We start from the raw sequence: 24,981 nt of genomic DNA on the forward strand, positions 1-24,981 counted from the left end.
CCCGAGACCCAGCCCGCACGAATCCTCTTCATCAGAAGAACTAACGCTGACAAAAATAACAGCCAAGTAAAGAGAGAGAAAAAAAAAAAACTCAAACAAAAATCAAAAAAGAATAGAGAAAGGCTGAGACAAAATGCCCCAGCATAGAGACATCCAGCTACTCCTGACAAGCTAGACATTGAAACTGAGATATGAAACAGGAAGCAGGAGGGTATAGACTGAGGGGACCACCCCCTGGGGTGGGGATATGTTAAAAGCTTTAATATTGACATATTCTGTTGCCTAGCTACTCCTACGGAGCAAAGTCTAATACCCCATTGTGACGAATATGAAGATGGCGGCGACTGTTGGAGGACGTAAGAGAAACTTCCATTCACTCAGAAGTAGAGGGGCAGGTGCTGCGCCTGCCGAACTTCAGAGAAAAAGATTTTAAAGTTAAGTTCTTACAAAAATCCAGTTCTCTTATCGTTCATCAACAGACGCAGATCCATCTAGTCAGAGACTATAGGGATGTCCCAAAGCCATATATTCATGAGGGCTGGGAAGACAAATCAAATGAAAAACGCAACTCCCCAAAGGCTAAACTTAGCCAACCAGGTTAACATGAATCTCAACCAGGAACAACTGGAGTTCACCCTGAAAAACACAATACACCCTCAAAGAGGAAAAAAAAAAAAAAAAAAAAAGTTCTCTTCAAACAGCAGTCTGCAAAACTTTGCAGCCAAAGGAAGCACCCGAAGATGCCAACACATCTACTTTGTAGAATTTTGTAAACTTATGCACAGATGACCAAGTTGCCGCCTTGCAGACTTGCAGCACCGTCTTCTGATGGTGAAAAGCCCAAGAGGCACTCAGCGCTCTCTTTGAATGCGCCTTCACCGGTAAAGGAGGAAACTGACCCTTCAGTGAATAAGCCTGAACTAAGATCTGCCTGATCCATCTAGACATGGTCACCGCAGAAGCAGTCAATCCCTTCCGAGATCCTTCGGTAAGGAAAAAAAGAAAAAGAAAAAAAAAAGAGCATCTGATATTCTAAAAGACTCAGTGGTCTCCAGATAGACCCTCAGAACTAGGGAAAAAAAGAGCAATGGCACACTGTGGTATACATATAGCATAAATTGCTGGCAAGAGTATGAAATTGAAACATGAAATTTATTGAATGCAAATAAAAGTTAAAATAGCCAAACCAATCCTGGGGTCTCCGGTTCTCACTGGTGTGCTGTGGGAATCCCAAGCCACAGAAAGCAAGGCGATCCAAACCCAAGATGGTAGAAGAACGGGAGAGATGGTATGGAACCTCCGGTGTGCAAAGAGGTGTTGCAGCGGCTAGAGGTGACTCGATGGGTGCTGTGTGCGGCCGCTACACAGACCCGAAGCTGGATCCTCGGCGATCGCCGGAACTGTCGTGCAGATGATGTCACCGGAAGTGACGACCAGAGCCTCCATGGAACACTTGGCCGGATGTGGACAGTGACATGCACGCTTCTGGTTGCCGGCAACTAGACAAAGTGCATGGCGCGAAACATGTAGTACTCTCTTGCCAGCAATTTATGTTACATGTATACCACAGTGCTTCCTCCCTCTTTTTCCCTAGTTCTGACAGTTTGCACATCACCCCTTTGTTAGAGATTTGGCAGCCTGTGTGCAACATCCATCATTGGTCTAATCCACAATGCTATAGCCATTTGGCTCCATGACCTCTTTAGGAACCTGGTTAAAGGATTAAGCGCCTGGACCATTTTTTGTTGGATCCAGATAGTCCCTGACCACCCGGAACCACATCCAAAAGAGTGCAACGCAAATTCCTTAGAATGTTTGGGCTTAGGGCAGAGTGAAGGCAACACAAGCTCTTCATTCAGATGAAAATCAGAACCAAGCATAGGAAGAAACAACTGATTAGCTCGAAGTACCACTTAATCCCCGTTCATCACTATATAAAAAAGGTGAGCGGCAGGACAACGCCGCCAGTTCAGATACAATGCGCGGAAGTGATAGCCACCAAGAAGGCAACCTTCTGGGACAACAAAAGCAGAGAAATCTCCCTAATGTTCTCAAAAGGAGGCTTTTGAAGCACAGATAATACCAGATTGGAGGTCCCACGGAGGTAGCGGGGACCTTCTTGGAGGAGCCATATGGCGCACTCCCTGTATAAAGCTATGAAACAAAGCATGCGCAGCTAACGGACATTGGCAATATATAGCCAAAGCAGGCACTTGGCCATTGATAGTGCCCAAAGCCAGCCACTGTTCAACGCCTTTCAGCAGAAAGGCCAGAACCCTAGCTACCCAAAACAAGCGAAGGTGCACCTTCAGTGATTCACACCATGAAATATACAATTTCCACGTATGATGATATATCTTCCTAGAAGTAGACTTCCTAGCCTTCAACAGCGCAGGAATCAGAGTCAGAAAGACCTCCCTTAACACCTGGCTTTCAACAGCTATGCCGTTAAAGCCAGAGACTGTAAACTAGGATGGAAGATTGGACCTTGAGGCAACAGATTTTCCCTGAGAGGAAGTCTCCAAGGAGCATCGGCGACCAACCTTACTAGGTCTGCATACCAAGAGGGGTGAGGCCAGTCCGGAGCCAACAGAATGGACGGAATCCCTTCCACCTCTATCCTGCACAGATGCCTCAGCAGGAGATTCAAGGGAGGAAAGGCAATTAGCCGATACTAACCCAAGGAGCCACCAGAGCGTCTGTGGCGTCAGCCAAAGGATCTCGAAACCTTCTTGTTGAGGTGAGCAGCCAACAGATCTACCTCAGAGTCCTCCACCAACCACACAGGAGAAGAAACACCTCGAGGTGCAGGGACCACTCCCCTTGATCCAACACCTGACGACTCCGCTTGCCAGTTCTCCACACCTGGAATGTGTACAGCAGAGGGCTGGAATACATTTTTCCACCCAGGCCAGAATCTTGGCCACCAAGACACTCTTGGTGCCCCCCTGGTGATTGATGTAAGCCACAGCCATTGCGTTGTCTGATTAAATCCAAACCGGACAATCTTGCAGACAAGTCATTCCATGGCTCAGGCAAAGCTTTATTGCTCTGGGCTCCAAAACATTTAACCGGGGGTTTCGACTCTTCATCGTCCAGGAACCCTGGGCACACAGCTTCCCCAGCAACGCGCCCCAGCCCGATAGGCTGGCGTCCGTGGTCACCACCATCCAAAACAAACGGAAGGAAGGACATGCCCTGGCATAGTGCTGGAGAGTGAATACCCCACAACAGAGTAGACCTTATGTTGTGGCTTAACCAAATCAAAGAGTCCAAGGACTTTGGATCCTTGTTCCATTTGACAAGAATCTCCCTTTGCAAAGGTCTGGTATGGAACTGAGCAAATGGAACCGCCTTGAAGATTGATACCATCAGACCCAAGGTCTGCTTGCAAACTCAGAGAGGACAGATATGGTCGCCAACAACAACCGAATCGCCTCCTGCAACTTTTGCAGCTTGTCCAGGGGAAGAAACACCTTGGCCAAGGCTTAATCCAGAGTAAAGCCAAGATAATCCAGTCTCAAGACAGGTGCCAGCGCAGATATCTTGAAATTGATGTTCCAACTGAAATCCTGACACGTTCTGACAGTGACCATCAGGTCACCCAACAAGACCGAGTCCGCTCTCAACAGGAGATCGTCCATGCGGTCTCTAGGAACCCTAAAAGGGGCCCAGAACAATAGGCATCGGAAGGTCCCTGCCCATGGGCCCACACAGGACAAGTCACTCCCCTCAAATAAGCGCCACAACCCCCCCCCCCCCCCCCCACGGTAAAAACCAGCAAGGGGTAGGGGAATGTCGAGGGGTACACAGGACTAGTCCTCCGAGGTGCCAGGGGAATCGAGTGAGCACCTAAGGTCTGACGTCCGCCAGGGGTTTTTGGGGGGGGACATTTTACTCCCTATACCACGGTACCAGGTGGGCATCATTCCGAGACAGGTCACCTCCCACCCAGGATAGGGGTGCTGTCAGCCAAGGGGGAAGCTGCGACTCAGGGTGTTCCAGGTCGTGTGCATGCCAGCGAGACGGTCCACTCGCAGGGTCGTCCCCATCCGTCAGGGCTCTGTCGTGGAGAGGCCAAGCTCTGGACTATAACCTGCTCACGCTCGCTGGCCAGCCTGGGAGACCTTAAGGATCCATGTTATCCAGTGCGAAACCTCAGCCAGCTGTTGCTTGTAATTTCTCTGGATCTTGGTCCTCAGGAACTAATGAAAATAAGAACAAAAAAAAAAAAAAACCAAACAAAAAACTTTCCTATAGTAACTAAGACCGAAGTCCCAGCAGGAAGCTAGGTCCTATTCTTTAACCTAGGCAGAAACAAACCGTTTGATGACAGCAGGGTGTGTGGGGTTATGCCTGCAGGGACAGCCCCCATAGGTGTGGTTAAGCTTTTTTCCTGCCTAGTGCTCATTCCTGATAGGAGGAGCATAACCCTATAGTCTTTGACTAGATGGAGCCGAGTCTGTCGATGAACGATAGAGAAAGGCTGATTTTTACATGCACTGTATTGAGAGCAGTAGCAGCCCCAATCCTCCTGTCCCCTCTTTCCCGCTAAGTGCCCCCAGAGCAAGCAGCTTGCAATGGAGGCACCCAGGGCGTTGAGCTCCCAAGCCGCTACTGTGTATATCCATTGGCCCCCTTTTTCTCTTTGCCTCAATAACTGACTGACAATGGCTCCCGGTGCAGTCTTAGCCAATGAGGAGGGAGAGTCCTTGAAGAGCCGAGGATCTTGTGCAAATCGCTGGATTGAGGGGGGGGGGGGTGGATGGGTGCTGCATAGAGGATTTTTCACCTTCATGCATAGAATGCATGAAGGTGAAAAACCTTGAGCATTTAGAACTACTTTAAAAAGGCAAGTTCACCAATTAATAACTTTTTTTGCAGGTGCCTGAAAAGCACTTAACCCACAATCATTGGGTCTATATGAGGGTGAAGGGGTGGAACATTTATTTTCTTCTTTTCTCAACCAGGCAGTTGATCCAAACAAAAAATAAATACATTCACAATCCACAGTCAGTCACGGTAGATAAAGGAATCCTCCCTGCTGCGTGAGGGACTCCTCTGCTGTCGGAAAACACTAAAGCGATGTAGCCATTGGCAACATGTGTCAATTGAGTAAAAATCTTCCCAACATTCCCGTTTGAGAGAAACTGATCATTCGATAGACCTCTCTAGAGCAGGAAAAGGCCATTGATGGATCAATGTTTGACTGTAAGCTTCTATGCAAGAGGTTTTACACTTGCACTAATGAGGATATGAATGAAAGTAAGGGCAGCTTCACAATGCAGTTTCCATGCGGGTTAGCGTCACTTTCCCATGGACTTCTATAAGGTCCTATGGTTTTGATGTGGTTTTTGAAAGTGCACCAAAACTCCTGCATGCTGCATCTTTAGTGCACTTTCTGAAACCGCCCCAAAACCACAGGGCCGAATAGAAGTCTATGGGAAAGCGCAATGGGACTGCATTGGGTTAGTGTAAAGCTGCCCTAATCGTTTTACTGCAGCAGCATCCACATATGGGACACTTACCCTTACAGTCATTTATTTTTACATATATGGGATAGGGGGACTCCGACGGCAGTGTAGATTTGCGGTACGGCCGCGGGTAGCGCAGATTTAAAGGGCCAGTGTCCAAAAAGGTTTTATTTCAAAAATGGAGTCCCAGGATAGCAAATTCCCCACAGACCTGGTTGTTGCTTCAGGAACTCCTGAATCCACGTCCATGGCCTCCTTATCCGCTGCACTTGCGACCTTGGCGTCAAAGTTTGATCTGCTGATATCTGAACATACTACTCAAAAAACGGCCGATGCCCTCTCAGTCTTCTGACTCCGAGCCTGATTTGGTTGCCACGGACAATGTCCCCCCTGAGGTGTCCCAGTCTTCACATTCGGATGGGGGGGGGGGGGGGGGGGAGGAGTCCCCCACTGTGGCGTAGGAACGCGCTATAGTGGAAGCACTTATTCACTCCGTCAGGGAGACTTTAAATATTAATGAGCCCACCCAGTCAAGTAAGCGGGTTTCCTTCGGGTCCCGCAAAGCCCAGAAGTCGGGTCAGGTTTTCCCCTCCCCCGAGGAGTTTCCCTGCTCAAACCTGTATTCGCTTCTGTGATGGTTTCACAAACAGTCACCGAATGGTTTAAAGGTGCTTTAGGCACACCTTAGTGGCGGAGTCGGTCCCTCCGGCTGTCTTTGACCTGGTGGATCAAATGGCCCAGGCCGTCATGTACCTATGCGATGCAGCCCTGGACGAGGCTCGTAATCAGCCGCATTATTTGGCTGAAAAGTGGTCGGCTGATCACGCTTCTAAGAAGACTGTCTGATGTCCCTTATAAAGGGAGACCGTCTTTTTGGGGATACCCTGGATGAGTTGATCAAGGGTCTCACGGGAGGTAAGAGTACCCTTTTGCCCAAAAACTCTAAGGGAAAATCACCCCACGCTAGATGGGGTCCTTCCTTCAAGGCTCATCGTGGGACCTTTCCTGCCTTAGGGGCACAGGAGACAGGTAAATCCTTCAAGGCCTCCGGCGGTCACAAGAAGCCATGGTCCGGAAAGCCCAAGGCCGGTCAACCCGGTGCGGCGGCCCAGTCTGCCTCCGCCTGAAGGGATGTCCTCACCCGTTTCAGGGGTTGGGACCCTGCTTGGTTTCGGGAACCCTGGTTGTCCTAAGTTCGGGACAGGCGGGTTCACAAACTGATTCGCTCAGGGTACAAGATCGAATTTTGATCTTGCCCCGCAGACAGGATCTTTCCATCAAATCTCCGTCTGTCTCCCGATCGTTTACAAGATCTCAAGGAGGCTGTGCAAGATCTTCTTGCCCAAGGAATTATTGTACCAGTCCCTTAGCGGGGCAAGTTTCACGGGTTCTATTCCAACCTGTTCACAGTGCCCAGAAAAGAGGGCAAGGTGCGTCCGATTCTGGACCTCAAGTCTCTGAACCGCTTTGTGCGGGTGCAGAAGTTCCGGATGGAATCTATCTGGTCGGTGGTGGCGTCGTTGAGTCATTGAGATTTTCTGGCCTCCATCGACTTAAAGAATGCGTATCTGCACATCCCTATCACCTGACACAGGGCAAATCCTTTCTACTTCTACTGTGGACAGTGATCACCACGGATGCCAGCCCGTCAGGCTGGGGTGGAGTTCTGGACACGCTCTGTGCCCAGGGGACGTGGTCGGCGGAGGAATCCTCCTTACCCATAAACGTCTTGGAGCTCCGAGCGATCAAGCTTTGCTTGTTCCATTGGGCGACTCGGCTGCAGGGTTGCTTGGTTCGGGTTCAAACGGATGCCACGTTGGTGGCTTACATCAATCACCAAGGGGGCACCAAGAGTGCCCGGGCGGCCAAGAAGTGGTTGAGATCCTGTCTTGGGCCGAGGCACACGTTCCAGCGATTTCGGCTGTTCACATTACATAGTTACATAGTTAGTGAGGTTGAAAAAAGACATCAGTCCATCCAGTTCAACCTATGATGTGTGTGTATGTCTCCTGTTAACCACACATTGTATACCCCTGTATGTTGTGGTCTTTAAGGTGCCCATCTAATAGTTTTTTGAAACTATCAATGCTCCCTGCCGATACCACTGCTTGTGGAAGAGAATTCCACATCCTTACTGCTCTTACAGTGAAGAACCCCCTGCGTATTTTAAGGTTAAACCGCCTTTCCTCTAGTTTTAGTGAGTGGCCATGCGTCTTATTGTATTTCCTTTCTCTGAATAGTTTGTTCCTTATGCTAGGGTCGCCAGTACAGTATTTGTACATTGTAGGGATGCACCGAAATGAAATTCTTGGCCGAAGGCCGAAGGCCGAACGCGGTGTTTCGCATTTTTTAACATAAAATATGCCCATTAGCGTGCCCCTTAACATAAAATATGCCCATCAGAGTGCCCCTTAACATAAAATATGCTCATCAGAGTGCCCCTTAACATAAAATATGCTCATCAGCATGTCCCTTAGCATAAAATAAGGGGCACGCTGATGGGCTCATTTTATGTTAGGGGGCACTCTGATGGGCACATTTTATGTTAGGGGGCACGCTGATGGGCACATTTTATGTCAGGGGGCACGCTGATGGGCACATTTTATGTCAGGGGGCACGCTGATGGGCACATTTTATGTCAGGGGGCACGCTGATGGGCAAAACAAAACATTTAAATCAGCATTGCTCTTAACATAAAATATGCCCATTAGCGTGCCCCTTAAAATGAAATATGCCCATCAGAGTGCCCCTTAACATAAAATATGCTCATCAGCATGTCCCTTAGCATAAAATAAGGGGCACGCTGATGGCCACATTTTATGTCAAGGGGCACTTTATAGGGCACTGTGGCAACAACATATGGCAGTCTGCACACTAATGCTTGTGCAGCTGCCAGCAACTGTATTCTTCTCTCCCAAATGTGCTCAGCTGCACATCACATACCTCTATAACTGCAGCCAGAGCCAAATGCCGCGAACAGGGGGGGCGGGGCGTGGACCAAGTGTGAAGGAGCCGCCAGTCAGGAGCAGGGGGCGGGACGCGCGCGTGACGTCACACCCCCCTACGCGGCCGGACAGGACACCAGCGGGAAGGGAGCCGCGAGCCGCGGTCAGGGCGGAAGCTACAGAGAATGCATACATATCAGAGGGTTACTGCAGAGGACATAATAGAGGACCGCGAGCCGCAATGAGGTGAGAGACATTGTTCGGCTTAAATTATTCGGCCTTTTGATTTATTCGGCCGAACACCGAAAGTGCCATTTTCCCTATTTTCGGCCGAATAATGTTCGGCCGCCGATTATTCGGTGCATCCCTAGTACATTGATATCATATCCCCCCTCAATTGTCTCTTCTCCAGAGAGAATAAGTTCAGTGCTTGTAGTCTTTCCTCATAGCTGAGGTCCTCCATTCCCCTAATTATTTTTGTTGCCCTTCTCTGGACTTTCTCCAGTTCCAGCACATCCTTCCTGAGGACCGGTGCCCAGAACTGGACAGCATACTCCAGATGTGGCCGGACCAGAGTCTTGTAGAGTGGGAGAATAATCTCTTTATTTCTGGAGTGAATCCCCTTTTTTATACATCCCAGTATTCTGTTGGCTTTGCTTGCGGCGGCTTGGCATTGCATGCCACTACCAAGCTTGTTGTCTACCAGTACCCCCAAGTCCTTTTCCATCCTAGACTCACCCAGAGGTTCCCCCCCTAGTGAGTAGCTTGCCTTCTGGTTTCTGGCCCCCAAGTGCATTACTTTACATTTTTCAACATTAAACCTCATCTGCCATGTAGTTGCCCACCCCGTTATTTTGTTCAGGTCTGCTTGCAAGGTTTCCACATCCTGCATAGAAGATATTGGCATGCCTAGTTTAGTATCATCTGCAAATACTGAGATTGTACTAGATATCCCCTCCTCTAGATCATTTATGAATAAATTAAACAGGATTGGTCCCAGGACAGAACCTGATGTCCTCCATTCCCCTAATTATTTTTGTTGCCCTTCGCTGGACTTTCTCCACTTCCAGCACATCCTTCCTGAGGACCGGTGCCCAGAACTGGACAGCATACTCCAGATGTGGCCGGACCAGAGTCTTGTAGAGTGGGAGAATAATCTCTATTTCTGGAGTGAATCCCCTTTTTTATACATCCCAGTATTCTGTTGGCTTTGCTTGCAGCAGCTTGGCATTGCATGCCACTGCCAAGCCTGTTGTCTACCAGTACCCCCAGGTCCTTTTCCAGCCTAGACTCACCCAGAGGTCCCCCCCCCCCCCACCAGTGAGTAGCTTGCTTTCTGGTACCCAGGTGCATTACTTTACATTTATACCATGTAGTTGCCCACCCCATAATTTTGTTCAGGTCCGCTTGTAAAGTTTCCACATCCTGCCCAGAAGATATTGGCATGCTTAGTTTAGTATCATCCGCAAATACTGAGATTTTGCTCGATATCCCCTCCTCTAGATTATTTATGAATAAATTAAACAGGATTGGCCCCAGGACAGAACCCTGGGGGACCCTGCTTTCCACACCCGCCCAATCGGAGTACTCCCCATTAATCACCACCCTTTGCAACCTCCCCTGGAGCCAGTTCTACATTCCGGGTGTGGAAAACTGGCACGCGGACTATCTGAGTCATCAGTCCTTGGATCAGGGGGAATGGTCCCTGCATCCGATGTCGTTTCACCTCCTGTGTGCCCGATGGGGGACTCCAGACGTGGATCTGTTCGCGTCCCGTCTCAACAAAAAGGTGGGAAGGTTCATGGCCAGGGCTCGCGATCCTCTGGCAGACGCCACGGGCATGTTGGTGGTACCCTGGCACTGATATCGGCTGATTTATGCCTTCTCGCCGATTCAACTGCTGTCCAGGTTTCTCCGTGAGTTGGCGTCGGAACAGGTACAGGTAATTCTGGTGGCCCCAGACTGGCCTTGTCGGTCTTGGTACGCAGACCTCGTGCAGATGGTCGTCGAACCTCCCTGGCGGCTTCCACTGAGAGACATCTGCTGTCTCAAGGGCCGATCTTAAATCCTGCTTTACAGTCTCTGGCTTTGACGGCGTGGCTGTTGAAAGCCAAGAGTTGAGAGACAAAGGTCTCTCAGATTCTGTCATTCCTACCTTACTGAAGGCTCGGAAGTCTACCTCCAGGACGATTTATCATCGTACCTGGAAGGCATACATTGCTGTCTGGTGTGAGTTGCGAGGGGTTTCATCCACAATCGTTTTTGGTGGCGAGGGTTTTGGCCTTCCTGCAGGAACGTGTGGACCAGCGCTTGGCACTGGGCATGATCAAAGGTCAGTTGTCGGCCTTAGCCATTTTCTTCCAGCGCCCCTATGCGACTAATTCCTTAATTCAAGGGGTGCGTCATCTGGCTCCCCCGCGGAAGGCTCCCTTGCCCCCGTGGGACCTGAATTTGGTTTTGTCCGTTTTACAGTGGCCTCCCTTAGAAAACATCAGAGAAATAGGCAAACTTTCTGGGACAACACAGGCAAAGCTTTCTGGTGGCTATCACCTCTGCTCGCAAAGTGTCTGAATTGGCGGCTCTGTCTTGTTGATCGCCTTATATGGTTGTTCATAGTGATAAAGTGGTCCTGCGGCCCAATCAGCCTTTTCTCCCGAAGGTGGTATCGGATTTCAACCTCAAGATATTGTTTTACCTTCGATTTGTGCGAAGCCCGAGCATCCCAAGGAATTTGCCTTGCATTCATTGGATGTGTTTTGGGCGATCAGGGTTTACCTGTCTGCCATGGAGTCCTTTAGGAAGTCTGATTCCCTGTTTGTCCTTCCCGAAGGACCTCAGAAGGGTTCGGCTGCGTCCGTTGCAACCATTTCCAAATGGATCAGACAGACTATTGTGCAGGCCTATTCACTGAAGGGTCAGGTGTCTCCTTTCCCTGTGAGGGCACATTCTACTAGAGCCGTCAGTGCCTAGTGGGCTTTTCGCCATCAGGCCTCTGTGGCTCAGGTGTGCAAAACGGCGACATGGTCGTCTGTGCACACCTTCACAAGATTCTACAAACTTGATGTACTGGCATCCTTTGATACTTCATTTGGCTGCAAAGTTTTGAGCGCGGCGGTTGTTTGAAGAGACGAGTTGTTCTGTCTCTTCTTGGGGTGAATTTGTTCTGGGGTTGGCTCCTGTTGAGCTTCTGTTGCCCTGTTGGCTCAGTTTGTTTCTCCGGCCTGGTTGCGTCTTCCCACCCCTCACACCTGCACTGCTTTGGGACATCCCAATGGTGAAGGCATACCGAATGGGCTGCGACTGTCAGAGGACGCAAGAGAAAATAGAATTTTTATAAGAACTTACTGTAAAATTTTCTCCGAGTCCTCTGACCGTCGCAGCCCCCGCCCCTCTATTTTTTGGGGTTGTCTTCCTGTACTGCTTGCTACGAAACTGGAGAGCAGCACCAAGTGGCTGATGGGTAATGTTTGAGGGACAACCCCCAAGAGGTGTGTCTCAGTGTAAAGTTTTTTACTAAACCTTTTCACTGCCTAGCTTACACCTGCAGAGGGCGCCATTACCCAAGGGTGAAGGCATACTGAACAGGCTGCGACTGTCAGAGGACTCAGAAAATAATTTTACAGTAAGTTCTTACAAAAATTATTCATGCATTTCAGCTTTAATTCTCCTTCACAGGGAGCTCTTTAATAGGAGCAGTCTGGGAGAAAGTAAAACTAGGTAGTTCAGTTGCACCCCGCAACTGACTGCCTGCCTGAACTGTCACACAGACTCAAAACTGTGCACATGCAGAATTAAAGAGCAGGTAACTTCGGCAGATGTTGCCACCAAACACAACTAAAGCAGATCTATTGGGCCGTCCCTGCAACCAATATATTGCCTCCTCACTGCCTGTCAATTGTCTCTAAAAAAATAATCCGGGCGTAGAACGCTTTTCAGAAAAGCTGCAGTCCTTGCAGCATGTCTGTTCAAGCCCCTATTGACAATTGCTTTAAAGTGGAACTCCAGAACCCCCCCCCCCACCCCCAGATTTCACAAATCACCTTTTTTTTTAACCCCATACATAACTTTATGACTGTGCTGGGCTCTCTTAATGACACCCAGGGTACTGTGAGCCCAGTCTGTGTAATGAAAAGCCCCCACAGGGTGTGTGATCAACTAGTCAGGCTCACAGGAGACAGGCAGAATGACAGTTGCCACTAAAGTGTTGTTCTGCTCTGAAGAGAAACGCCAGTGCTGAACCAAGGCGGAAGCCAGGGAGAGTGGAGGGGGTGAGGAGATTTGGCAGTCAAAATAAATATTGTCACTACAAGAAGATGGGGAAAATATAGAAGGGAAAAAAATAAATAAAAAATTTAGGCTACGTGCACACAGGTGTATTAAAATTACTCCCTCTATGTTGGATCTTTCCATTAGAAGCTAGCAGGATGATTCAGAGTAAAAAAGACAAAAACACATACAGTATGGTGTTTACAAGTGTACAGTATATGTGCATCGCATACTAGCTCATTATGAAATACTTTCCTTAAAAACGAAGCCCCCGCAGTGCGGCCGACATGTCCGGCCGTCCTGCTTCCTTGTTCGCGTCCTCCGGCCATCTGATTGGTCGGGGACGCGATTACATCACCATTCATGGCATAGGGCTCTGAAGGAACGGCACTGTAAATATCTCCTAAACGGTGCATATTTAGGAGATATTTATAGCACCTATAGGTAAGCCTTAATATGGGCAAAAGACTTTGAAGTGGGTTTACAACCTCTTTAAATTAATTTCAGGGGGCAGAATTATTATTCTGTGCAAATAAATGCATTATCGCCCAAACACTTGACACCTATAAAAGATATAGACACTTTTCCATGCATCAGGCGCTTTTTCTGCCAAAACGCCACTGCCAGGAGGAAAGGTTTTCTAGGAGACTTCCTGTGTGCATGGAGTCCTTCATGCAGAGGCAGCTTTGTCCACAGGTCTGGAGGAGCCCACTCGTGGCTTGCCAGACCAGGTCCTCTTGGAACCTCTGGTGGAAGTCCTGACTTTTGATCCCCTGTCTTGAGATCCTGATAGACGAGGAGGCCGCTTAGGAGCAGAGGAGAATGGCCCATGTCTACAACAGGGCTCCTTGCCCCCCCCCCCCCCCGAGACCCTTGACACAGGGCTCGACAAACCCCGAGCGCCAGGTCGCCTTTTGCGCCCCCCCCAACCACTCACCGAGTGCACGGACTTCCGCGCCGTCCGAAAATTGAGGCCGCGGCTTTTCGGCCTTCTTCAGTGAGAGAACAGGGAACTAGCGCCCTCTTGTGGTGGCCGGGAGTTTGACAAGCAGTAACTAATGGCTGTTTCCCGTGCCTGTCCCATCTCCTTCCTCAAGAAGAGATGAGATGGAAGTTTTTGCAGGCTTCATCTCCCTGTCCACTTACCTTTGCTTAAAAGGTAAGTGGACAGGGAGTGTGGTTATTATTATTATTATTAATTTTTTTTAAGTAAAAAAAAAAAATTCTTTTTTTTTCTCTTTTTAAAAAAAAAAAATTCTTTTTTCAATTATAAAAAAAAAAAAAAAAAAATTATATTATATAATAATATAATTTTTTTTTTCCTCATCGCCATGCCACAGCCAAAGGCCCCTTTCACACTGGCTGTCTGATCTGGTCCGCCTGTCAGTTTCTCAGGCAGACCTGATCGGACCCTTCAGTCTCCTTTATGGAGCGGTAATCTGCTGCCATCGGATCATGTCTGCCAAAAACAGACAGATGGTGGTTCTATTTTCTATCCATCCCGTGGATCGGATCAGATGGCATCGGATGGAAACAGACAGACAGTCTGTTTCCATCCGATTGCACTATAGAGGAGAGTGGGGTTCTAGTCGTCTTTATGTGTAAATTTAGTATGTTATTTTTTGGAAATAAAGCCTGGTTGTTTATTAAAAAAAAAAAAAAAAAAAACTGGCTCCTAACTTTTTTTAGCTGGCTCCTAGATTTCAGGAAAATTTGTCAAGCCCTGCCTTAACAATATGTCATCCAAGGAAGCGCCAAACAGGCGATCCTCTACAAGAGGGAGATCAGATAAGACAATGGATAAAAGCAAAAGGTTAAGTACCCTAGGATCAGGGAGAGACCGGATTAGTAAATATGCTGGTGATCCGTGAAAAAAACCTACCCGTGAAAATTTCATACCCTCGTCACTTCCGGTCAGCGAACAGCTGAGGAGCTTACTAGTGCGCATGCTCGGAGGGTATGGAATGTGTATTATAACGTTACAGCGCATCAGCTGTTGAGGCGGTTACATTAAAACATCTCCACTGCAACATCAATCATCTCCGCTCCTTCCCTGATGTCGGCTACTAAATGTAAAAGCGGATCACGGAGCCGAGATCTCCGTGATTTGGATTTCATACACCCGCCATCGCTTTTACATTTATTAGCCAAGATCAGGGAAGTGACAGGGGTAGGAGCGGGGATGATTCATGTTGCAGCCGAGCTCTTTTAATGTAACCGCTGCGTCGGTGTAACGTTACACACACTTCCGTGATAATTTCATACCCTCCGAGCATGCGCACTAGTCTGCTCCTCAGCTGTTCCATTTCGTTTATAACAGGAAGTGACGTGGGTATGCATTTCTCATGGTACACCGGTCCCAGTTAGAAGCACCAACTCACCAATTAAAGTGGCATCTAACCCTTCAACTCCTGAACACGACAGGCAATATGTGGAAAACAGAGATGAAAGACCAAAGGTGTTAGATAAAGGAGGAGGGGAAACAGAGCAACGTGGTTTTCTTCTTAAAAAGTTTAATGAATATCAAAAATGAAACAAATCTCATAGCAAAACAAAACAGACCACACTACACATACATTGTCACGGACCCTACTTCCCCCCCCCTTCTTTTCCTCTCTTCTGCACCCCCAGTACTTTACTATCTTCCCCAGCATGGGATTCTTTTCTCCCCCCTGGCTGCTCACTCCTTTGCCTGCCCCCCCACTGTGCTGTCCCTCTCCCCTCCCCAGCAAGGTGCCTGAATGTCTGCTTCTCCGCCTTCATGCTCACTGTGGACAATGAACACATTCCTTGTGTGGGCTCAAAAAGAGGGGGGCGGGGCTGGTTGCTGGGGCAACTGGACGCCAGGCTGGGAGTTGCCTGGCCCACCTGCTGGGACACAAGTCCTAATATATTTAGCTGAGTGAGAGTCTCTCCTGTGTGTAGTTCATCTCTGCTGTTTGGAAGACTGTGTGGCTCTGAGCTGCGGCCAGAGAACACAGAATCCCCTATTGGTTCCTGTGGGCCTCTTCAAACCTTCCTACAACCTGAATTTTGGATTTACCCTGTCCCTTCCTACAACCTGGATTTTGGATTTACCCTGTCCCTTCCTACAACCTGGATTTTGGATTTACCCTGTCCCTTCCTACAACCTGGATTTTGGATTTACCCTGTCCCTTCCTACAACCTGGATTTTGGATTCATCCTGTATCTGCCTGCTGGTGAGTGGATTAACACTGGGCCTACCAGAACTCTGCCTGAACTTTGTCACCTCATTGTTTGCCCTGATCTGTGTGTGGCCCAATCCCTCGCTGGCCAGGACTTTGCCCATTCTATTGGGAGCCCCTTGTTATGGACTAACCCGTTTATCTGCAACTCTGTCCTACCCACGTTGGGTCTGACCCTGGGCACCTTTGTTTGGCCCTTTCTTTGTGAACATACCCGCTACCGTTCAATAAAAGGCTTTGTTGGCACTCCTGCTCTCCATGTGCGTTCTGTCTTACCTACACTTCCGTCACACTGGTTGGCAGCGGCGGGATCAGAACGCTGAAGAGGATGGAGAGCAGCCCCCTCACACTGGACCCAACGCAGGGTGGGGAGTACAGAAATTGGACTGTGGCAAGTTTGCAAGAAAAGGCTCGGGAGTTAAGCCTTACCTACAGGGGCCTGTCCAAAGAAGAGCTGGTCACCGCCATTGAGGAAGCCGGCCTTCAGAGAACTGAAAGCTTGAATGCTCCGCCGTCAGAGAATGAACAGAGTGCATCCACCGTCTCAAGTCCCAGGAGCCCTTGGATCACATGGTACGAAGAGGAGATGGCTATCCTGGGGCCCGGGGCCACCTTGGATGACAAACGGGAGGCTATCCGAAGGGCTCATGAGCGAGAAACCATGAGAGGCCTCAGGGGATATGACCCTCTCCCCAGCCCACGAGTCGGTGGGCCTGATCGGCCAAGGGTGACTCGTAAAGACTTCAAGCCATTTTGTGAAGCTACAGGGGATGTGGAAGGGTTCTTCCAGGACTTCGAACACTTATGTCAGCTGCTGGAGGTGCCCCGTGGAGACTGGGTACGCCACCTAGTGGGCCTGCTGGAAGGGGGTGCGGCTGCTGCCTACCGGACAATGAACGCACAGTGGAATCAAGATTACAGTAGGATCAAACAGACTATACTAGAACACTACGCGGTAACTTCAGAAACCCACCGGATCAAATTCCGGGACCTCTCCTGTCATTCTGAGCCTTCCTTCAAGATGTATGCGCACAAAATCTCGCAGGCCTGCAGACGCTGGCTGGAGGGGGGAGCAGGCCTTTACTATTGAACAAGTTGTCCAGGCCTTTCTAAAGGAACAATTCTTTGCCAAATGCCCAGCAGAGGTGCGGGAGTGGGTGAAGGAGAGGGACCCTGGCACCCTTGAGCGGGCTGCTGCACTGGCAGATGAGGCCCTTGCCATTAAACCCCATTGGAAGAGACTGGTAGTCGAGCCGCCCAAAGCCCAGAACACAGGCAGACCACTTCCCAGCAACCCCCTGCCACTCCTCCAGCGCCCTGTCGCCCCAACACCATCCACAGCCCCTTCCTACCGACCTCGTACTTCTGGGCCATTTCTGGACCGCCGGTGCTATGGGTGCAACCAGCCCGGGCATCTTCAGGCCAGCTGCCCTCAGTACCGTCGCACCATGTCTGCCAGCCACAGTCGCCCAGTCAACTACCTAAAGTTGAACCCAGAGGAAGAACCACTACCCCCACCTCCCAGTGACTGGCTGACCCCCACTGTTGCCAATCCTCCTCGGGGAGTCTACAGTGTTCATCCCCTTGTCCCATCCTACCCAGAGCAGAGGCAGCGCCACCTGCAGGAGGTCCTGATTGATGGAGAGAGAACTACGGGATTTCGGGACACTGGGGCCTTCCTCACCATTGCTGATCCCCGCGTGGTAAAACCAGAAGCCATCAAGCCAGGCCCCGGGTTCTTTATTGAAATGGCAGGTGGTACTACGAAACACATCCCCAAGGCGTTGGTTCGCCTTGACTATGGGTTTGGGGAAAAGCGCTGCCAAATTGGAATCATGGCTGGACTACCTGCGGACATTCTGCTTGGAAATGATTTAGGAGAGCTACAGTGCCAATACGTCGGAGCTGTGACCAGGAGCCAAGCCAGCCACGGCCTGCCTGCCGAGAAAACCCAACGGGACTCCCCTTCTGCCCTGGATCCGGTGAGTGTTACCAACCCTGACCAGAATACCACCCTGACCTGGGACCGTGAGAAATTTAAACAGGAACTAGACTCTGACCCCACATTGAGCAAATTCCGGTGCTATAGGTGTAACCAACCTGGGCATCTTCAGGCCAGCTGCCCTCAGAACCGTCGCACCACATCCGCCAGCCACAGTCGCCCAGTCAACTACCCAGAGTTGGCCCCAGCGGAAGGACCTCTACCCCAACCTCCCAGTGACTGGCTGACCACCATGGCGCCCAATCCTCCTCAGGGAGTCTACAGTGTTTATCCCCTTGTCCCACCATACCCGGCAGCAGGACCTTCAGTAGGTGAGCCTATTACCACAAGTGCCTCCAAGGAGACCTGCCGAGGTCCCCCTGTCGGCACTTGTAAAATAAAAGGGGGAGGGGTTGTCACGGACCCTACTTCCCCCCCCTTCTTTTCCTCTCTTCTGCACCCCCAGTACTTTACTATCTTCCCCAGCATGGGATTCTTTTCTCCCCCCTGGCTGCTCACTCCTTTGCCTGCCCCCCCACTGTGCTGTCCCTCTCCCCTCCCCAGCAAGGTGCCTGAATGTCTGCTTCTCCGCCTTCATGCTCACTGTGGACAATGAACACATTCCTTGTGTGGGCTCAAAAAGAGGGGGGCGGGGCTGGTTGCTGGGGCAACTGGACGCCAGGCTGGGAGTTGCCTGGCCCACCTGCTGGGACACAAGTCCTAATATATTTAGCTGAGTGAGAGTCTCTCCTGTGTGTAGTTCATCTCTGCTGTTTGGAAGACTGTGTGGCTCTGAGCTGCGGCCAGAGAACACAGAATCCCCTATTGGTTCCTGTGGGCCTCTTCAAACCTTCCTACAACCTGAATTTTGGATTTACCCTGTCCCTTCCTACAACCTGGATTTTGGATTTACCCTGTCCCTTCCTACAACCTGGATTTTGGATTTACCCTGTCCCTTCCTACAACCTGGATTTTGGATTTACCCTGTCCCTTCCTACAACCTGGATTTTGGATTTACCCTGTCCCTTCCTACAACCTGGATTTTGGATTCATCCTGTATCTGCCTGCTGGTGAGTGGATTAACACTGGGCCTACCAGAACTCTGCCTGAACTTTGTCACCTCATTGTTTGCCCTGATCTGTGTGTGGCCCAATCCCTCGCTGGCCAGGACTTTGCCCATTCTATTGGGAGCCCCTTGTTATGGACTAACCCGTTTATCTGCAACTCTGTCCTACCCACGTTGGGTCTGACCCTGGGCACCTTTGTTTGGCCCTTTCTTTGTGAACATACCCGCTACCGTTCAATAAAAGGCTTTGTTGGCACTCCTGCTCTCCATGTGCGTTCTGTCTTACCTACACTTCCGTCACATACATTAAAAAATGACAACGTTGCCAAAGGATGCAGACCCGGGTCCACACTCAAACCACATGAATGAACAGGTTAATATAATCGCACAAAGGTAGTATGGCAATATAACAGGCAGTGGTGAGATTAAGGAAATCGCAGTGTGGTAATCCCTGCAGGGTGATAAATTCACACAGATCTGTCTTGGAACCTCTGGTGGAGGTCCTGACTTTTGATCCCTTGTCTTGAGATCCTGATAGAAGAGGAGGCCGCTTAGGAGCAGAGGAGAATGGCCCATGGCTACAATGGGGCTCCTTGCCCTTGGTAGCCTGCAAAAAAAAAAAAAAAAAAAAGAGTACTCCACCCCCCGTGAGACCCTTAACAATGTCATCCAAGGAAAGCGATCCAAACAGGCGATCCCTTACAAGAGGGAGATCAGATAAGGCCTTCTTAGAAGTCTAGTCTGCAGACCAGCATTTTAGCCAGACAATACGCTGAATGACCACTGCCAATACTGATACTGCTGATACAGATAGCCTAGAAATCAAAGGAGCCGCATCCAAAAGAGGCATCACAGAAACTGTAGCCTCTGGAAACACCGGTCGGTCAGCTCCGCAAAGACAGGGGGAAGCAATTCTTCCTCCAGGTCCTGGCGTAAATGCATAGCCAACTCGGTCAGAGTTTGCAACACCAGGGCAATAGCAATTACCGGCCTAATTGCAGAACCAGCCCCAGCGCACATATAGTGGGCCAGAGCATCCGCCCTCCTAATAGCTAGACCTGTAAAGATCAGGGACTCCTCAATCAGTACGAAGGTAACTCACTCAATTTGACCTGGAAAACGGCGAGTCCACTACATTTGGGACCATCCACCTTTTACGCAGTAAATCCACATAAGCATAAATAAACTTCACACTAATGTTTGTGCCTAAAGGCTTACGTACTGTAACAATCTCCTAAACTTGCATCGTTTAGGAGATTTTAACTGTATACTGCGTGGATGAGGATATCAGCGCATGTGCCCTGAAGGAACGCCCGGCCGCCTGTGCCATTTCTTTAGAGCCCTATGTTGTGACCAGCGGCTCCCGCGCGCATGGGTGGGAGTGATATCATGCGGCTCCGACCTGTTACACAGCCAGAGTCCGCGGACTGGAAGGAAGATGGGCGAAGACGACTAGGGCTTTGTTTGCAGGCAAGTTTCATACAATGCGCCAGTATACAATGCATATTAGCACATTATGCCTTTACTTTGCAGGTGACCAAAAAAAAAAAAGAAGAGGCATTGTTTATTTCCTATTTAGATTTAGAGACCATTCACACTAGCACGACTTGTGAGGCGACTTGTGTAGCCCCAGGTCGCTTGACATAACAAAAGCAATGTTAATCAATCAGTGCCGTCTTAATTGGCACTACTGAAGTCGCTCGGACTTCAGAAAAGGGTCCTGTACTACTTTGAGGCTACCTGTGATCCGACTTGACCCATATACTTCAAATGGGAGTTGCCTCCTTATCTTAATTGAAGCGACTTGTTATCAGACTTTCCAGGAAGAAGAAAGATTAGCCAGGCATTCCCCGGCTCACAGACAAAGTCGCCTGTCTCTTCAAAGTAGTGCACAAGTCTCTAAACAAGTCTCTAAACAAGTCTCTAAACAAGTCTCTAAACAAGTCTCTAAACAAGTCTCTAAACAAGTCTCTAAACAAGTCTCTAAACAAGTCTCTAAACAAGTCTCTAAACAAGTCTCTAAACAAGTCTCTAAACAAGTCTCTAAACAAGTCTCTAAACAAGTCTCTAAACAAGTCTCTAAACAAGTCTCTAAACAAGTCTCTAAACAAGTCTCTAAACAAGTCTCTAAACAAGTCTCTAAACAAGTCTCTAAACAAGTCTCTAAACAAGTCTCTAAACAAGTCTCTAAACAAGTCTCTAAACAAGTCTCGGGGCGACTTTCTGGTCGTGGTAGTGTGAACCGGCTCTCAATTTGCACATATAATGGTTGAGGAAGAAGCAATATGCTTTGAAACGCTTCCCTATTTCCCAGCACTGTCAGGCAACTGCTCCATCCAGAAAAAAATATATAAAAACCGGTAGAGAACAATTCCTCCTCAGTAGGCGACCCTCTGAGGAGAATTCCTCCTACTTTACCTTACGGCCATATTTAGAGCCGGGAGCCCTAGGCAACCACTGTGAACAATTGAGTAAACAGAAAAAGCAAGGGAGAGGGGTATCAAAATGGGGGTCTCTTCGATACCCCTCTCCCTTGCTTTTCTGTTTACTCAACTGCTCCATCCAGGCTCAGTCTTCCATCCTTGGTCAGGTTATCTACCAGCTGCAGCTCCCTCCTGCCTGTGCGATTCTCCCCCTGCTCACGGCCAAAGCAGAGGAATTTCACAGCAGTTCTGGGCTACAGAGCCAGCAGCTTTAACATTGTGTGCGCTTTGCACAAGCTCCTCTTTTGTGAGTGCATTTTAATTCATTTAGTTCCAGTTCACACTACAGCAATCTCAGACATCCCATGCGATTCGCACCCCACTGCAAATTACATGAAATGCGCATTGAGCAATACAAATTGTATGGCTGAATAAGCATTGCATTTGGACCAGAGTTGTACAGGACCCTATTTTTGGGCCACACCACAATCTGATCACATGGGTGTTCACACCTATGCAAAACGATTCCTGTCCGAATTGACAGTTCGCACTGCGATATGCGAACTAATCTGGGGTGGTAGGGTCATTAACTTTGTATTAACACTCCCAGCAGTTCGCATATGGCCGTTGTGAACTGCCTGCAAGTTGGGTGCGATGTGGGAACCCGCAGTGGATTCGCAGGGTTCCCGCATCGTACCAATGTGAACATACCGTTTCCTTTGTTTAGAACACTACGGAGGTTGCACTTGTCTTTTCCCTTTTGTTACTTAGATCGTTGTTTTATGGAGAGATCATTGGATTATTTGGGTACTCACAGGAGCGCAAAGTGGGTGTATTTTTATAATAGGTCTGAGGAAACATGCCTTTTAAAAAAAATAAATAAAAACACAATGCAGTAAGTGCCGGGTCACACTTGTGCGATGCGGGAAGGCTGCAAATTCGCAGCCTGTTCCCGCATCGCAAACACACAACTGGCAGTTCACACTGCCATATGCGATACGATCCGATCCTGATGCGGCTGGAAAAAAGGGTTGCGTGTGTGTTTGGTGCAGATACAGTGCGAATTCAGCCATACAAAGTGTATGGCTGAACTCGCATCCGCACCTCCGATCGCATGTAATGAAGGAGCAGTGTGCTCCGAATTAAATGCGATCGCCGCACTCGCAGAAATGTGAACCGGCCCAAAAAACATGCATAAAGCGCACAGACTGCAGGCATATTTTTAACCACTAACCGACAAGCCACGTAGACCTACGTCAGCTGCCTTTAAGTGGTTGTACTGGGGTGATGCTTCTAGTTAGAGGTATCATCCCGGTACCATTTTTTAGAGGCGGCAGTCGGCTTTCTGGCTTGGGAGCTGCTCGATCGTTACCCCAGTGAGCAGGAGGGGACGTCCCCCCCCCCTCCCGCTGCTCTGCCCGGGTCTCCCGTCCCACCAGGAGACCCAAGCAACCAGCCGACACGTCCTCCATCTGGATGGAGTCCCGATCAAAACCGGATGTGGCTTTGATCGGGTCTCAGCTGACGTAACCCAGAGGCGGCGTCCATGACGTCACATCTGGGTTACTCGGCTGCTAAAGACACAGGATTAAAAAAGGGAATGTACTCAAAAATGCCATTTTCAGGGTTTTGAATACATGGAAGTGTAGTGGAGGGGTCTACGGTCTTTTAGACCCCCGATCCCTCCATAAGGATTACCTGTCACTGCATATTACTGTCACAAGGGATGTTTACATTGCTTGTGACAGCAATAAAAGTGATCAGATTTTTAATTTTTTTAAACCGGTGTTAAAATTTTAGCCGCCCCCGCCGCCATTAGCTCACACAGAGAAGAAAACGTATATGGAAGTCACGCCCGCAAATGAAGTCAGTCCTTAAGTTATGTTGAGAGAGCTGCACTGCAGTGTGTGTGTGTGTGTGTGTGTGTGCACTAAGAGTCCATTCACACTGCCGCAACTTGTCAGCCTGACAAGTCGCGGTCCATTGAATAGTACAGGACTGGTTCTAATAGGAGCGACACAAGTCACTCCGACTTAGAAAAAGGGTCCTGTACTACTTTGGGGCGACCTGGGAGCGACTTACATAGACTTCCATTATGTGAACTCCCTGCAAGTCACTCCGAAGTCGCAGTGCACAGCGGTGCACGGGAATTCATAGGTCGCCCCCCGAAGTCGTGTCGCCTCAGTGTGAAGCGGCTCTAATACACATTTGTGTGTTGCGATGTTATACAAACATGACATATAAAAGATACAGGATGCACAGGAACACTGCGTTCTGGTGTGAATACCACTCATTCAGAATATATATAATAAATGTATGTTGTGTTTTCTAGCAGTCACCTGTGTTTATTCATGAGGTAACTGCACACAGCGCTGTCTCCCTCTGCAGGCCACATGTGTAACGTAGGCCTCAATCTACATGAAATGGGGAAACAAAATATCCACTTTATAGAGAAGGCTGACAATGTCTATTATCACCGTACACAATGTTACTATATAGTCAGATATGTACACACAGCAATCATCACATAGGAGGGATTCTATGGCGGACTCCCTGCGCCCACAGAACACAGGACTGCAGCCTGCAGGCCCCAAAGAAACTACAAGTCCCAGAGAGGCTGCCGAGGTGCATGCCGGGAGAACGTACCGCGCCTCAGCGCCCGAACCTTCCACAACGTAACTCCTGATACAGAGCGCGGTAATAAGACCGCTCATTGTATTACATCCCCCCCAGCTTTATACCCCCCTCCTGGTTCCCGTTACCTGTCCGCGCGCCCCGTCCATCTAGCCCGGCAGAAGGCGGTCACACCGACCCACTCTGACACATTTTCAAATGTAACCGCCACTCGCCTGAGTCCCCACCACGCCTCCTTCCCTCTCCGGATTGGCTAAGCTGCAGGTCCCGCCTATCCTCTTTTGTTGCTGACTTGTGGTGTGTGCTGTGTACAATGTGCACTGCACTCGGAGGGCTGATATAGTCGGGTGAACATAATCCGCCATGTGAACTATCAATACAAACACTGGAGCCTTTACCAGCGGTTACGTTATGTGCTTCCATCAGAGTGTAGATAGGAATCCCATGCTCGTAGTTGACGAGGTGGCCGAGTGGTTAAGGCGATGGACTGCTAATCCATTGTGCTCTGCACGCGTGGGTTCGAATCCCATCCTCGTCGAAGGCTTTTTTAAAATATGGCTTAATTATTTTTACATATATCGTATTACAATTTCTGCCAGTCACATTTTTGCAATTTTTCTTGTTTAACCACTTTACCACCGGAGGATTTTGCTGTCTTACGTCCAGGCCACTTTTTGCGATTTGGCACTGTGCGACTTTAACTGACAATTGCGCGGTCGTGCGACGCCGTACCCAAACAAAATGTACGTCCTTTTTTTCCCACAAACAGAGCTTTCTTTTGGTGGTATTTGATCAGCTGTGCGATTTTTACTTTTTGTGCTATAAACAAAAAAATAGCGAAAATTTTGAAAAAATAATATTTTTCAAATTTTTTTATATGAAATTCCCCCCCAAAAAAATTTAAAAATCAAAATTTTTTTAAATTTTTGGTCAATTTGTTTTCTGCTACCTATGTTTGGTAAAAAAAATCACAATAAGCGTATTTT

General features: G+C 49.0%; 1 protein-coding gene across 1 annotated transcript in view; it reads right to left on the reverse strand.

Annotated features, from left to right (window-relative positions):
* The window catches only part of KNL1 (kinetochore scaffold 1), a 437,074-nt gene extending 412,838 nt beyond the window's left edge, over window positions 1-24,236 (reverse strand). Inside the window, exon 1 of the mRNA XM_082274949.1 lies at window positions 24,124-24,236. Within this exon, the coding sequence (XP_082131075.1) occupies window positions 24,124-24,144 (21 nt within the window). The 5' untranslated portion in view covers window positions 24,145-24,236. The remainder of the gene's footprint in view (window positions 1-24,123) is intronic.
* Between the last annotated feature and the right edge of the window lie 745 nt (window positions 24,237-24,981).

Source organism: Pelophylax lessonae (genome assembly GCF_965119305.1).
Source record: "Pelophylax lessonae genome assembly, chromosome: 13".
NCBI classification, from domain to species: Eukaryota; Metazoa; Chordata; class Amphibia; order Anura; family Ranidae; genus Pelophylax; species Pelophylax lessonae.